General features: G+C 46.8%; 2 protein-coding genes across 4 annotated transcripts in view; one reads left to right on the forward strand and one right to left on the reverse strand.

The window, feature by feature from the left end:
• Nucleotides 1-325: 325 nt before the first annotated feature.
• TMEM140 (transmembrane protein 140) lies at nucleotides 326-11,086 on the forward strand. Its single transcript, XM_081210933.1, has 3 exons — nucleotides 326-373; nucleotides 3,584-3,673; nucleotides 9,167-11,086. The coding sequence occupies exon 3, from the start codon at nucleotides 9,176-9,178 to the stop codon at nucleotides 9,776-9,778; it is 603 nt and encodes a 200-aa protein (XP_081067059.1). The 5' UTR covers nucleotides 326-373; nucleotides 3,584-3,673; nucleotides 9,167-9,175; the 3' UTR covers nucleotides 9,779-11,086.
• A 28-nt stretch (nucleotides 11,087-11,114) lies between these two features.
• CYREN (cell cycle regulator of NHEJ) overlaps nucleotides 11,115-15,791 on the reverse strand; it is a 335,829-nt gene continuing 331,152 nt past the window's right edge. The window contains exons 1-5 of one of the 3 annotated variants that reach the window (XM_081210936.1): nucleotides 15,476-15,671; nucleotides 15,073-15,106; nucleotides 13,443-13,567; nucleotides 12,395-12,461; nucleotides 11,115-11,542 (exon numbers count right to left, since the gene is read on the reverse strand). In XM_081210936.1, the coding sequence (XP_081067062.1) occupies nucleotides 11,303-11,542; nucleotides 12,395-12,461; nucleotides 13,443-13,561 (426 nt within the window). In that variant the 5' untranslated portion in view covers nucleotides 13,562-13,567; nucleotides 15,073-15,106; nucleotides 15,476-15,671 and the 3' untranslated portion in view covers nucleotides 11,115-11,302. Of the gene's footprint in view, nucleotides 11,543-12,394; nucleotides 12,462-13,442; nucleotides 13,568-15,072; nucleotides 15,107-15,475; nucleotides 15,672-15,791 lie in introns of those variants that run through there. The other 2 variants (XM_081210935.1, XM_081210937.1) reach the window with 2 other exon arrangements.

Below are 15,791 nucleotides of genomic sequence, written 5' to 3' on the forward strand. Positions count from 1 at the left end.
TGCAGCTGCGTTAAAAAAAAGAAAAGAAGCCTTACCCCCCTGCGGGGAGTTTTGTTTTGCATCCCTGATCAACTTAAAATGAAGCCCATTGGTCACACCTGATGAGATCAGCTGGGAGGTAGAGAAGCAAGCACTAGGTGAAACGTCGAGTCAACTTTCACAAAAAAATAGATCAATGCAGCTTGGAGGGCGACAGTAAACGCTCGCCAGCCGCGAAAAGGCCAACCAGACAGAAAACGAAAGAAAAATCTGCTGAGAGTGCGGCACGTGACGGGTGGCTCTGCTTTCCCAAACGAGCGAGTCAACAAGCGCCTTAGATCGACTTCTGCGCCGGAGGGCAGCGCATCTCGCCACCGCCGAGCTCCCCAAGCAAGTAAAGATTCTTCCTATTTGCACCAAACTTGCTTGCGCTTTTCTTTTTATAACGGATAGAGAACTTTTAAAGGAATAATTTGGGGTTAGGGACGCGGAGATTCACTCCAGTATTTCACGGCAACCAGTTTGCTCGTCGTTCCGACTTTGGGCAACTCGGTGCTAAATCACTTTGCGCAGGTTTCCCCGCAACTCTGGAGGAAGAGAAGCAGCGAGTGGATTTGCTGTCGATTTTCGCTTAGTGATGGTCTCGCTTTTCTCCAACGCGGGTGGGCAGGTTTTTCCAAGCATTGGAAATAATAAAAAGACAGCAAAGACAGTTTTCGGGGGGGGGGAGGGGGCTGGCTTCCAGCATGTCTGGCTATTTTCTGGCAGCGCGTGACAACGCTACTTCTGAAACACGCTTGGCGTTCAACCCAACCCGCTTTAGGCTTACTCCCGTGGCACGTCTGGAAGGCCTGAAGAGCGACGAGGGTTGGGAGAGGCATGGCGCACCCACTCCCATATACTTGGGGGTCGGGCCATATCCGGCACGAATTGCTCCCCGCGAGGTGAAAAGGAGGGATGAAGGCCGAGTTTGGGAGAGGCATTTGGCCGCTCCATGATGGGGCGCCTCATTTTTGAGGTGGGGAGAGAGGCGGGTCAGAGAGCAGCGCCTCCCGGAGGTCAGTTTGGAAATCCTCTTTCTGCACCTGGCCTTGGCTCACCTCTTCCCCCCCCCCGCCCGAAAAAGACCCCTCAGGCTGGCTTGAAGCTCCTTTTCCCGAGTCTCGTTTTTCCTGTTCTCTTCCCGAACAGATCCTGGAAGTTATTTTTAAAGGGGCGTTTGTGTGCCTGTGTCTGTCTTAGGCCCACTCCCGTTGCTGCAGGTATCCTGCTTCTGCCTCCTCCCATTCCCCCCCTCTAGACCCTTAAGCCACTTGCCTCCCGCCCACTTGTTGTTTTGTCTTCTCGACAAAACTTCCTTCTTCCCCGCCCCGGGCGCACTATTGTTCTCCTTCCTGCTTATCTCTCTTGCTTGCTCTCCTGTTAATTTTCCCTCCCCCCCCCCAGCAAACTTTTCCTTCTAAGCTTTTCCCTCGCACCTCCTCTTGGTGCAACCCAGCCCGATTCTTCTTATTTTGCTTTCGCTTTTGCTGAATATTCAGCCTCTCTCGAAGTGCGTCGGTGAATCTGAAAGCTTGCGAAGTGAGTAAACATCAACTATTTTAGGTGTTGGTTGCTCCTGCAGGCGGCTCTCGTCTTCAAAGCCCCTTGGCCGCGCGATCTCCTCGTTATTTCTGTTTATTTCTCCTCCCTCTCTCCGTCTTTGGGAAAAATGCACGCAGTCTCCCTAGGGGCTTGGTCTCGTCCAGCCCACTGGCGTCCGCAAGGGGGGGGGGGGTCAGTCCTCCCACCCCTAATGGCAGAACGCCGAGATTTCAGTGCTCAAAAATGGTTTATTATAGCCTTTGTAGAGCTGGAGATACCTATTGGGCAAAGTCTGGTTTGTTTGGTTCCTATCTTTCCTGTTTTTAGCTCATAAGCGAAGTGGTAGTAATGATTGACATTTAGGTGGGAAAGCATCTAGCCAATTGGACAAAAACGGAGTCTACAGTACAGTACAGGCGTTGGAAATTACTGTTTCCGTCTTACTTTAAGACTGTTTGTGCTCCCTGAAGGATGATTGCTGTTGCCCTGTAGAAAACAGTTCAGATATTCAGAATTTCAACACTTGCTTTCACCTGCCTCCTGCTGGAGGGGTATTGTTCTTGCCATTTGGATGTTTTGTATTTTATTGTTAGGTATTGTTTCTGTGTTTGTTAACATAAGATGTTTGTTTGATATTAGTGTTTAAATCATGTTCTGTTTTGTAACTTAATGAATCACCTTAACTTAATGAATCACCTTAAAATAATTAACTCTGTTAGTGCCAATGTAGGTAAAAGTCCTCTTTTGCATCTGCTCCCCTCCATCTTCTCTATCTGCTGTCCTTTCTGATGTCAGGGTATCCTAGGGAATTGAAAATTCTAAATACTATAGTGTGAATCAAAGGTGCTCTTGCCTACAGAGACTTCTGCAGATCTTGCTTTTTAAATCGTGTATAATTTAGTTGAGATTCCTGCATTGCAGGGGATTGGACTACAGGACCCTTGGGATCCCTTCAAGCTCTAGAACTCTGCTGTCAATTTTTTAAAACCTTATAGTTCAGCAATTACAAAGAAACTAGTGAGTTGGGGACAAAAAACACATTCCAGCTTTAAACACAGAATCCAAAGGAAAAGTGAGCCACATAATGTCTTAATCTTAAGTACCAACCAAAATAAAAACATATTTTTGTCTACATCCAGGCTTAACTGGCATCTGTTTGGCTTCTGCAAAGGAAAGGGAAGCAAATATTGCTCACTCATTTTTCTAGCTGATAAGGAAGAAAGCAAGTTAACTTGTGGGAAAGGAGTTGAAAATGGAAATGAGTAACTTCTAAGTAATAATGACGCAGTTTGTGAAAATTTCCTAATTTCCTCTGCAACAAGGTGGTGGCATTAAAGGGCATTTGGATGATAGCCAAAAATCAAATAATTCTTTGGTAGGAATCATACAGACATCTAAAAAGCTACTAGTTAGTATATAGCACAAGTGTGTGTTCGTACTGGCTAAGACTGATGAGTTTGCTCCCTCCCCCAAAAACAAAACAAAAAAGTGTATATGCACAAGAGCCTTGCTGAAGCAGATTAAATGTTTGGTTTAATTAAGTATCCTGTTTCCAACAGTGGCCAGCCCACGTTGGGCATCTTACCCTCCCAGAATCTGAACATCAAATATTTACTGCCTCTGAACATGGAGTTTTCCCTTAGGTATTAGGAGGAACTTGGGAGGGTGCATCCATCCTTCTAGCTCAGTTCCAATCATGCAATCCAGCCAATTGGGACTCTCTTAAGTCCCATTTATTTCAGTGGAAATGTGAAGCACATTAAATATCGCCCATGGAAACCAGTGAAACCTCAAATTGCTTTGTATTGCCTGGATCCTGCCCTTATTTTACTGTGTCAGTTAAAATATGCTTCTTTCCTGTCACACTTGTATATGCCTACGGGAGGGGTGTTATTTGAAATTTCCCTTGCCATAACGACATCATTCTGGCTGCCAGCGCAGCAGTAGTAGCATCATTAAATGTTGTGGCCAACTCACACTTTGAGCAGATGATGACATGGTGAAATCTCATTTTCCATAGGTGGCACAATGATGCATTCCAGGCATTGAGGAGGCCTTGATCTGCTGGTTGCTGTGTACTGGTTAGAACTAGTTGCGTCTTTTATAAAAGGTGAGTATTAGTCATCCTCTTGTTTCCTCCTCCACTTCTATCTTTATCTAGTGATTCCTCCAGCCTTGCATGGTCTTGCACAGTTTGATGTTGTAATGTATAGATTAGATGGTCTGTGCAAAGTACTCTCCATTTTAGTAGTGGGGGTGGGAGTAAGCATCTGGTAGCATCACATTGACAACTAGTATGAGTAAAACTTTACTAGAATATAGCTGCCAGAACTTAGTATCCTGTCAATTGTGTAGAAGTTGCAACCAGTGCTGCCTCTATCAGCAAGCAGAAGACAGAGACCTGAAGGGTATCAAATTTCCAGATATATAATGTATATTTTACCACAGAATAACATAAAATGGTACACATACCACAGGATAGGGTATCATTTAAAATCCACATTTTAGCTTTTGTATTTGGGGTACCAAATTGGCTTGTACAACAGTCACAGACAAAGGTGCCTTATCAGGTGATGACAATTTACTAAAAAACTGAATCATGATCTTCAAAAACTTTGTCTATTTTATCCTGTTCAGTTGGCCCAAAGAGAAAAATTGTGATCTGTGACAGTTCTAAGTAATAGATTATGACTTCTTCACCCAGCATAAATGAGTACCTGAGGAAAAATATCTGGAGCAATAGGACAATAGTTACTCTTGATTTTCTTCCAAAGTGAAGCCTTATGTGTGTCGGTTTTCAAAATTCCAGCCAGATAACGTTAGCCTGGAGTGAAACCTTAGAAAGGATGTTGCCAAAGAAGCATAGGTAGTAAGAGACAAGTACACATTGGCCTGATTTGTATAACGCTAAGCCATGGTTTGTTAAACTATAATAATAATAATAATAATAATAATAATTTATTATTTATACCCCGTCCATCTGGCTGAGTTTCCCCAGCCACTCTGGGCGGCTCCCAATCAGTGTTAAAAACAGTACAGCGTTACATATTAAAAACTTCCCTGAACAGGGCTGCCTTAAGATGTCTTCTGAATGTCAGGTAATTATTTATCTCTTTGACATCTGATGGGAGGGCGTTCCACAGGGCGGGCGCCACTACCGAGAAGGCCCTCTGTCTGGTTCCCTGTAGCCTCACTTCTCGCAGTGAGGGAACCACCAGAAGGCCCTCGGCGCTGGATCTCAGTGTCCGGGCTGAACGATGGGGGTGGAAACGCTCCTTCAGGTATACAGGACCGAGGCCGTTTAGGGCTTTAAAGGTCAGCACTAACACTTTGAATCGTGCTCGGAAACGTACTGGGAGCCAATGCAGATCTCTCAGAACCGGTGTTATGTGGTCCCGGCGGCCACTCCCAGTCACCAGTCTAGCTGCCGCATTCTGGATTAATTGCAGTTTCCGGGTCACCTTCAAAGGTAGCCCCACGTAGAGCGCGTTGCAGTAGTCCAAGCGTGAGATAACTAGAGCATGCACCATTCTGGCGAGACAGTTTGCGGGCAGGTAGGGTCTTAGCCTGCGTACCAGGTGGAGCTGGTAGACAGCTGCCCTGGACACAGAGTTAACCTGCGCCTCCATGGACAGCTGTGAGTCCAAAATGACTCCCAGGCTGCGCACCTGGTCCTTCAGGGGCACAGTTACCCCATTCAAGACCAGGGAATCCCCCACACCAACCCGCTCCCTGTCCCCCAAAAACAGTACTTCTGTCTTGTCAGGATTCAACCTCAATCTGTTAGCTGCCATCCATCCTCCAACCACCTCCAGGCACTCACACAGGACCCTCACTGGTTCTGATTTAAAGGAGAGGTAGAGCTGGGTGTCATCTGCATATTGATGAACACCCAGTCCAAACCCCCTGATGATCTCTCCCAGCGGCTTCATATAGATATTAAAAAGCATGGGGGAGAGGACAGAACCCTGAGGCACCCCACAAGTGAGGGCCCAGGGGTCTGAACACTCATCCCCCACCACCACTTTCTGGACACGGCCCAGGAGGAAGGAACGGAACCACTGTATGACAGTGCCTCCAGCTCCCAGCCCCTCTAGACGGTCCAGAAAGATGTTATGGTCGATGGTGTCAAAGGCCGCTGAGAGATCCAGCAGAACTAGGAAACAGCTCTCACCTTTGTCCATAGCCCGCCGGAGATCATCAACCAGTGCGACCAAGGCAGTTTCAGTCCCATGGTGAGGCCTGAATCCCGATTGGAAGGGATCCAAATGGTCCGTTTCCTCCAGGCGTGCTTGGAGTTGTTCAGCAACCACCCGCTCAATCACCTTGCCCAAGAATGGAAGATTTGAGACTGGGCGATAGTTGGCCATACTGGCCGGGTCTAAAGATGTTTTTTTAAGAAGCGGTTTAATGACTGCCTCTTTCAGCAGGTCTGGGAAGGCTCCCTCACAGAGGGAAGCATTCACCACCCTGCAGAGCCCATCGCCCAGCCCTTCCCGGCTCGCTTTTATCAGCCAGGATGGGCAAGGATCAAGGAGACAGGTGGTCGGTTTCACTTGTCCAAGCAGCCTGTCCACATCCTCGGAGGTAACAGATTGGAATTGATCCCATGTAACAGGACCAGACAGAATTCTAGCACTCTCCCGCCCTGGCCCTGCTCCCACTGTGGAGTCTACCTCCTTCTGAATCTGAGCGATTTTATCTGCAAAAAACGTTGCAAAAGCATTGCAGGAGATCTTGGGGTACCTACCAGGCCCCGGTGGTCAGGTGGTTCCGATAGATTGCGAACCACCTGAAAAAGTCTCCTGCTGCTGTTTTCTGCAGATGCAATGGAGGCGGCGAAGGAGGCCCTCTTCGCCCTCGCCATTGCCACTTGGTAGGCTCGACGTTGAGCTCTAGCCCGTGTCCGGTCTGATTCAGAATGAGTTTTCTGCCACCAGCGCTCTAGCCGTCTCATCGATTGTTTCATCACCCTCAGCTCCGAGGAAAACCACGGGGTTGTCCGGGCTCCATGCAATCGGAGAGGGCGCTTCGGAGCCAGACAGTCGATAGCCCTGGTTAACTCCGCATTCCAGCGTGCCACCAGGGAATCAGCTGAAAGGCCATCAACTTGGGATAAAGCATCCCCTACTACTCTCTAGAAGCCAATTGGATCCATTAAGTGGCGGGGGCGGACCATCCGAATCGGTCCCACCTCCCTGCAGAGGGGAAGGGTTGCGGAGAAGTCCAGTTGCACCAGGAAGTGATCTGACCATGGCACTTCTTTTGTTTCACTTTTACTTAGTGTCAGATCACCAACATCCATAGAGGTGAACACCAAGTCTAAGGCATGTCCACGGCTATGAGTTGGGCCAAACTTATTCAGGGACAGCCCCATGGAGGCCATGCTTTCCACGAAGTCCCGAGTGGCCCCTTGTAAGGTCGTGTCGGCATGGATGTTAAAATCCCCCAGCACAACCAAGCTAGGTGTCTCCAGGAGCATATCCACCACGACCTGAAGCAGCTCAGGCAGGGAATCCTTGGTGCAGCGGGGAAGTCGGTACACCAGTAGGAATCCTGTACTGCCCCTATTGCCCAACTTCCAGAACATGCACTCAGAAAACTGGGTCTTCCCAATAGGACGCCTGGTGCAGACTAATGACTTCCTAAAAATCACTGCAACCCCCCCTCCCCGCCCACGTGACCTGGGTCGCTGTGCGTAAGAGAAACCTGGTGGGCAAGCAGCGGCAAGGACAGGGCCATCTGCTTCATCCAACCAGGTCTGTCTCACATGCCAGGTCAAATCCTCCATCCACAATCAGGTCGTGGATGGCAGTGGTTTTATTCATCATTGACCTGGCATTGCACAGCAACACTTTCAGGTCATGTGGGTTTCCCTTGCTGATTACTGTATCCTTCCGGTCAGGACCAGACCTGGAGGCAGGTCTATGGTGTATTAAACTATGGTGTATTAAACATTAGCTATGACTCGGCGTTGCGTGGGAAGCCAGCACCTTGCTTTAACCATGGGTTGTTTGGCTACCCTATACCAGGCGTGCACCAAGCTTTAAAGGCACAAGGCAAAGCAGCTAAAAATAAGCCAACCTTTGAAGAAACAAGCCATGGTTTTTTCAGTCATCTGCAGGGCAACTCAGTTAAACCATTGCTTCACAGATGGGTCATCAGCATTGCATTCGCAGGCACCAGTATTTCCAGCAGTTCCTCTTTAAACATGGCCCTATTTTAAACATGTCCCCATTTTCCCTGGGTGACAGGATAGGACACCTACCACCCCTTCTGTTCTGAACAGAGGAGATACAAATAAGCTTTTCACTGTGGTGGCTGATATAGGTGTCTGTTTCCCATTGATAGATGGGACATACCTGTACCATTTTCTGGTCCTGTCTTTTTACATTCTTTTAGATGTAATGGCCAGTTTGTAGTAAGTCATGCTCCCACAACAGGCGTTTTGTGATGTGTTATGCCCCCACAGCAGCTGTCCTGTTACTGACATCCATGACACGTTCTCAAAATTCCAAGAGAGCCTTGCATGCAAACGAGGCCAATGAGTTCAATTTCGTAATCCTTTTCTTAGTCACAGCACTCCTAAATTACTCCGGTACCTTACGTACCAAATGTCACTTATATGTGTTGCAACTGAAAGTAAAAGCATCCTTCTGCATCATTTGCAGTTAAGAGTTGTTCCCACGTTCTTTACCCTTTGGTTGCGTAGGAACCACACATAGTTCAAGGTGGTGGTACTTCTTGCAGGATTTTGCACCCACACTACTCACCTTGCCCTTCCCATTTAAACCACATTAATCTTAGTGCTGGGGAAAGGCCATTTGATGGCGCATCCATTACTGTAGTCCACAAGCAGTGGAATATGGCTACAATTTTTATTTTTTATTTTTTTTGCATTCCTATTCAATGATGCCCATGTCATTAGTGGCAACAGGAACATTTGAATGTTGCACGTCTCTCCCCACCATTCCCAGTGTTAATGACAGAGAACTCCTTGCAGTAGTAGCCTTTTTGTAGCTGTTTGAAAGCTAAATCACCAGCTGATGTTCCCATCATACAACAACAACCACCCCTCGAGTTGCTGCTGAGCGCTTTAAAGATAAGCTGTGCACAGAACCTCTCTTGATGTTGCATCCTGAGTTATCAAATACAGATGATTGTAGGGATAGCATGCAAAGCCAAAATTGTGTATACTTAAAAACACATTTGGGTCAGTGGTGGATGGGATTGCGAAAATTTTCCGGGTTGCCCACCCCCTTGAGACTCACCTCTTTTGTTGGGGGGTGACTGGCTGGGAGGATGTGACTATAAAGCCGCTCCCTGTTTTTCCTACTCCTATGGTTTTTACAAAGTCTAGCCAACTAGCCAACCTTCATACACCTGTCAATCCAGACTGTCCCTATACATATCTACTAACCAGCCACACATTTTATCTTCTAAAAAGCTCTGAGTGGCATACATGGTCTCTTTCAACCTTTCCCTACTGTTTATCCTCTCGGGCTGAGAGTATGACTGGCCGAATATCACCAAATGGGCTTTGGGGCTAGGCTAAGCAGGGATTTGACCCCTTGAAACTGAAACATGATTTTTCTCCTACCAGGTGGCCAAGATGAAAATACAACCGAAATGCTCGAAAGACAATGCTAAGCCCAGCACTGGTCTGCAGAGGCAAAGGTTCAGCCCATGCCTTTTCTACCTGAATAATCTCCTCTTGGCAATTGGCTATGTAGCTCTGCTGCTTTATGCCCTCATCTGGAAAGCTGGGAATATTGTGGACTCTTCCACCAAAAAAATTGGCTTCTACAACTTCTGCTGGTGGGACCAGGAAGCAGAAAAACTTGAATGCTTCAAGAACTTGGAGAAGGTGGGCATCAACAGTGTTGCGCTGGTGTTGTCAAGGATCTGTGTGTATTCTACGCCAGTCTTGTGTCTCTTTGTTGCCACTACAGTTTTGCAAGCCCTGTGCTTGAAAGACAGAGATGGATTCAAACTGGCCTGCATCCTTTTGGCCATTGGCAGCTTGATGTTGCCCGTTGGCCTCGCTTTGTTCATTTTCCACACTGAGCCATGGATAAGGGTCTCTGAATTTGGTGAAGTTTTTGTAGCTCTGGCTGGGGCTCACATTTTGATGCTACTCCACTTGATCTTTCTTGTCCTGTTCCTTGCACATTGCAAGGATGCTCTACCCAAAGGACAAATCTTTCCTGTGTAAATATGTGAAGTTCCTGCCTGGGATACCAAATGCTGTAGTGGATTTAAAAGATAAGTGGATCCAGTGACCCCGATGCCTTTCCAAGCCCTCACATGAATGATGAGCATGTTGGGGGGAAGAGTTGGCACTCCTAGCACACAGATATTTCTCTATCTTAAGTGCCGGGGGAGGGAGAGATTGCATGATTGGTGCCTCCTTCAATCAAGCACTCATTTAGGTGTGATCAGTACATGGCTCTTTAAAAGTCAGCAGTAGCTAACTGCTGCTTGGCAGTATTGGAATTTTGCTGGGCATCCAAACTGTTTAGAACAAATTATCAATAGAAGATAAGCTAGTATCTCACAAGTCATGGCTTGACTTACAAGCCTAGTCATTATTTGTGGTCATCAATTGCCCCATCCTCTGGCACATGCAGAGGGGCAGTTTTCTCATCTGTGCTGAGGTTTAGAGAAAGTAAAGTACAGCGTGAGTCACTCACTGCTTTGAAGAGACCTATCCTGCTGCTGCTTTTCTCCAAACTTGTAATGCAAGCAAAAACTTGAGGATGGAGTGAGCCTCATGCTGTTCTACCACTACAATGCTTATGTTGCACGAATTTGCGGTTTTGTTTTTTTCAAAAAGAAGAAGTGATATACAGTGTTCTTTTACAACTTTTGTATTGACCAAAGGCGTTTAAAGTTGGACGTGGTTGTGTATTTTCTAGCTTTCAACCAAAGACGGGTTCAATGAACAGGAGCCAGGATTACTTCACTTCCCTGTGTATAGATGGCTGCTACTATTCCATTTATTCATGCCATCAATCAAACGCAATGGTGCACGGGACTGCTGCTTCTTTTATGCTTGGGGTGGGGACCCTGCAGCCTTCCTGGTGCTGTTGGGACTGCCAGCGCACAGCATGGTTAATAGGAGAGACTGCAGGAATCTTACTGCAGGGTCACAGCCTCCCATCTCTGCCATGTGCAAGATTCCTGGTTTCCTTTGTATTTAGTTGTTTGCAAAATAATTCATTTAAGTATGGTTGAACACACATTGCAGACACCTAGCTGCTGCTGCTATCATGAGAATACTGATAGTGACTGATAAAAGTGGGAGCGTTCTCTAATTATATAGGCTGATGCGTAGCCATATTGCTATGTGATGCTGGGAAGTTTTTCTTTTCCTTCCATTCCAAGTGTAAACAAAGCATTTTGGGAAGCTTAACATTATACAATTGTAGCCAAAGAATATTTTTTCAAGTGTCTTGTGGCCAAACCCAAGTCTTTGTTACTTATACAAGAGATACTGAAATTAAAGGTTTGTTAAACACTACTCGGTGTGACTGATTAAAAACAGAATATCCATTAGAAACATTTTATCTTATCTACCAGTTCTGTGCCCATTTGAAAAAAACACTTTTTTTAAGTGCTTCACCAACATTAGCTTAGCAATCCTTTACACAACAGGGATGGACAACAGATCATCTGACCTTCATGTGTCCAAATTGCCAGTGTCTCAAATAAGGCATTATCTGCTCATGGTTTAAAGTTAAGTAAAGAAGATCTCGCGGACATATTTGAAGGCATCCTCCTCCTCCTCCTCAGATTTGGTCTTCTCAATGCAGCCTAAAGCCTCCAACTCCTTTGGGGGTTTGGATCCAACACTGGGGGTTCTTCTGCCTTGGTGGCTGCCACTAACTGAACTGCAGAGAGGATTTTCCAGCACTTGCTGAGGCCCTTGGGACTCATCTTCTGACGAAGTCACCTCAGCTTCCTTGGCCTTGCAATTCTAGCAAATAAAAGAATAATGTTAAGTACACATGTCTGCATATTAGGTAGCAGAGAACCTCCATCCAGCATGTGGGCCAAATTTGGACCACCAGGCCATTTCCCCTAAACCACATTTGATGTCCAGTGTGGGGGAGTTGGAGTCGCAGCTAGATCAGCTGCTTTTGCAGCTGAAACCAGCATTGACCTCCCTGCACAACAGTTGATACATGTGGGCGTTCAATCTTGCTTAGTTCAGGTGTGCAAAAGTGTGTTACCTGCAGGGAACTATTGCATACCTAAACTCTACAGAAAGCAAAACTGACTTTTCCTGAGCATCAACTGATGCATGGGGAGTGCCAATCTGTGTTGGTCAACATCTCACCCCACTGATGTGGGCAATATGTTATCATTACAAATATTTTTAAAAATAATGGTGACAGGTGGATGGCCACACTCTCCTGTCAAAGTTGGCCTGCAAAAGGGCAGGGAACTAAAAATGGAGGTCAAAAAAGTTTACTCACTCCCGTCTTCAGGGTACATAGTTGCCAAGAATGGAATAAATGCATCATTTTTATGTCCAGCCCAGGGAAGTAGGAATACATGCTTATTGTGAATGATGAGAGTCTATTCAAAATCCTGGTCCCTCTCTTCAAAATTGCAAGTGATTCTCCATGGCCAAAGAAAGACGCTGGAGTCACTGCTGTGTTTCTCAGAGAAGGGAACACAGCAAATATAAACTATGTTTCAGTCACAATGTAATTCTCTGTCCTCAGCCAGTTCTATTGAGAGGGGGATTAACAGAAGAGGGTCAACCAAAAATCAGCAGATGGAGTGAAGGTGCAAATACCCACAACTGGGATAACATGCTCACCTCGGCCATAATGCAAAGAGCTGCATCTACTAGCTCAGCTTCATTCATACAATAGATCGTCTCAAACCTGCAACAACAGCAAAAAAATAAATAAATCATGAAATCTAAAATCAACCAGACAGAAGATAGCTTGGAAAGTACATGCTCACACACACCAAAACTTTATTTTCTGCAACTAGCCATTTAGAGATAATAAGGCTGAAATCAACCATAGGTGCACAGTAGCGCTATTGTTTGGTAACAGATTTTAGAAAGGAAATGTGTGTGCGTTGGGTGGTGAGGGGAGCTTACAAACTTAACGAACAAAAACCTAGAATGGAGCAGGTGAGATGGGACTGGGCCAGACTGCTTCCGCACCGAAACATTTATGAGCAACTGGAACACAAGCAGCACAGCCGACGCCTACAAATTCACACAAGACTGCAGGCAAGCTTCTAGCTGAATCAGCATGATCAGTGCTGTTGGCATAGCAACATTGGCACCAAAATCTGCAACAGGTTTTGTTCTGTGGTGCACTCCCCTCCCTGCCACCTCTATTTAATGCTACCATCACTGGGCACGCAACAACTTGCACATGTTCAAAGTGTATAAGGCAGTGCTTTCTAAACCCATTGATGATGGAGGGAACAAAGATGAGACTGCCAACGTTCCAGTTATTCTGCCTTTCTTGGGAGCCACCAACATAAAATATAGTCCATGTTTTATAGAGGAAACTGCCTTAAACTACGTCAGACCATCTAGCGTAGTATTGTCAACATTGGCTAGCAGCAAAATCTCCATGGTTTGGGGGTTCTCCCAGCCCTAACTCAACATGCCAGGGAGTGAAGCTGGGACCTTCTGCCATACCATGGAGCTACAGCCCTTCCCATCGACATGCAGACAAAGTCAAACATATAGAGGGGAGACTGGGATAGCTCAGTTGGTAGAGCAATAGGCTCTTAACCTCAGGGTCATGGGTTTGAGCCCTACAGAAACTTCTAAGTGGAGGCCAAAGTGAAACCCAACCTTCCTTCCTTGGATTAAAAGAAACAACACAAAAGCAACTTACTTTGCCAAAGCTGCCTTCTTCCTTCTCTTTGGCTTCATCCCTGCTTGCTGTGCTGGCTCAGTCACCCTCTTTGTCATCCACGCTGGGAGGATCCTCTTAGCTGCTTCAGGAGACCCCATTTCCTTCTGTTCCAGAAGACAGGGAGCAGCTTTCACAACATGGGAACTGAGAATCCCTTTGCAGCAGTGTTAATATTATTTATTAGGGAATAGTGATTGATCCGTCTACAAGAAAGGGGAGTGAGCTTTCTGATTCTCACAGAATAAGTTATATAATGGCTCATTTCAGTAGTGTACTCATACTAATTTCATGACATCAGCAGGATGAGAGACAGGCAAACCTAGGAGACACAGAAGAGCCCGGATTATGAAAGTCCAGCAGCTGTTGCTCAGGACAGGGCACAAAGAGGAGCACTAGTTTTATGTAAAAAGAGAGAGAAGCAAGACACAGCTATTCATGGTTTGGTAAAATTTATAACCCTGTAACAAGCTCTCAACATTGTTTACAACACACTCACTGTTATATTTTTTGTTAACATCCCTGATCAAACCAACTGTACAATACAGTGCAGGCAACTATTAAAAACAACCCAATCAATAGCAACAGCCATCTCCAGCCTGAGAATGTCCAGCTAGGGAAACTTGCCTGAAAAGCAGGACTGACAATCTACATGTCTATGCAGACGTCCATCCCATAGGGTTGAATAGTGCTTACTCCCAAGAAAGTGGGTAGAGGATTGTTGCAGTGGGAGGCAGGATACTGAGAAAGTAAAGCACTGAACATGCTTAGCAAGCATCAGGCCTGTCAAATCCCATCAGGGGCTGTGCCACTAGTCCATTTTCTCAAGGGGCACATGGGAAGTTTGCCTGGAATGGCATTCAATCAGCTCCCGCAAGTTCTCTGGGAAAGGGGAAGAGCTGATCTCTCACCTCCTCTGAATTTCCTGCATAGATCGTTGTCCTAGAAAGAGATACCTCTGGACCAGGGGGAGAGGAAACTCAAGTCTGGGGGCTGAAGCTGGCCCTCCAGGCCTGTCTGGCCCTTGGATCCCTTCCCAGGCAACACCTGTTTCTCCCAAGTCAAACCCATCACTTCACACACACCTTTTGGGGCTGGGGAGTGGCTGGAAGGTGTCCTTGAACTCCAGTAATGCCTCTTGCTTGTATGAATTGGGGACAAAGAAGTGTGTGAATAAGTGTAGAAACTAGCCTACGGTAAATGTGACATCCCTTGCTCTGCCCACTTTTGCCTCCAGCCCTGCCCACAGCAGCCTGCGGCCCCTGGAAAGCTGTCCAAAAGGGAATGTGGCCCTCGGGCTGAAAGGGGTTCTTCATCCCTGGTCTGGACTCTTGCCACCTGAACGCCAATTCCCATGAAAGGTAATCTAGCAGCAGATAAATTTTAGTTATAAATATGAAGTACATGCAATGGCACCATGTTGCAGGCCTAAAGAGAGAGTGGTGGAGACGCTGCTACCTATACAGGCCCGCTGTTTCCAATTGTGCTTCAGGGCAGGTGCCACAGGATAGAAACACAGAAGCAAAAGAATTAAGCAATGTGCCCCCTCCCCAATGTAAAACACCCAATGCAGACATGATTTCAGAGGCAAATAAACAGTCTTTTCATTCACCCCTTATTTGCTCAGGTGTCCAAGCGCTCAGTTACTATCAGCGTATAAACAGAGAGAGATCAGTCTACATTCACAGTTCGTATATTCAGTCCTCAGAGACGGTTCTCAGGTGCTTAGGTAGGAGAAAAATGAGATGGCAAATACTGTACTAAAACGCTGTGGCCTCTACAACGTAGAGCTTTCCAGAGGTATTTGGCAGGCAAGTTTTTACTAAGGATGTTGACTTGCATGTTTAACAATGCTTACTCCCAGCTAAGCAACGCTGCGCGGGGCTGCACCCTCAACCTGCTTCACCACAATTCCCAGGGGCGCGCGTAAGCCACTCTTTTTAACTTTTGCAAACAACGAACACTCCTCTAGGAAGAAGCCTCAACATTTAAGCCGGGCCCCGGGGGTTGCTCACCTCCTCCGTAGATCACGCTTCTTCCTCTTGCTCGCTCATCCTTGCACCCAACGCCAAGAACTGCAGCCGGGAAGGACTCTCGCCTTCATGAGCGAGACAAGCGGCTTCCCCCACCGCGCGCGCGCAAACTTCCCAGGAACGGAGGCCGGAGAGGCGAGCGCCGCCCGAGAACAAGCGTCTCTTCCGCTGCATGTGACCCACCGGCTCCACCTCCCTCCCCTTCCATTGGCTGAAAACTCCCTGCCTGCAGCCGCCCTCCCGGGCTCCGCCTCCAGCCCGAAGCTGCGTTTCAGAAAGACGGCAAAAGCGGTCGTGC

The sequence above is a fragment of the Podarcis bocagei genome, assembly GCF_964188305.1.
Source record: "Podarcis bocagei genome assembly, chromosome: 10".
In the NCBI taxonomy this organism is placed as follows: domain Eukaryota; kingdom Metazoa; phylum Chordata; class Lepidosauria; order Squamata; family Lacertidae; genus Podarcis; species Podarcis bocagei.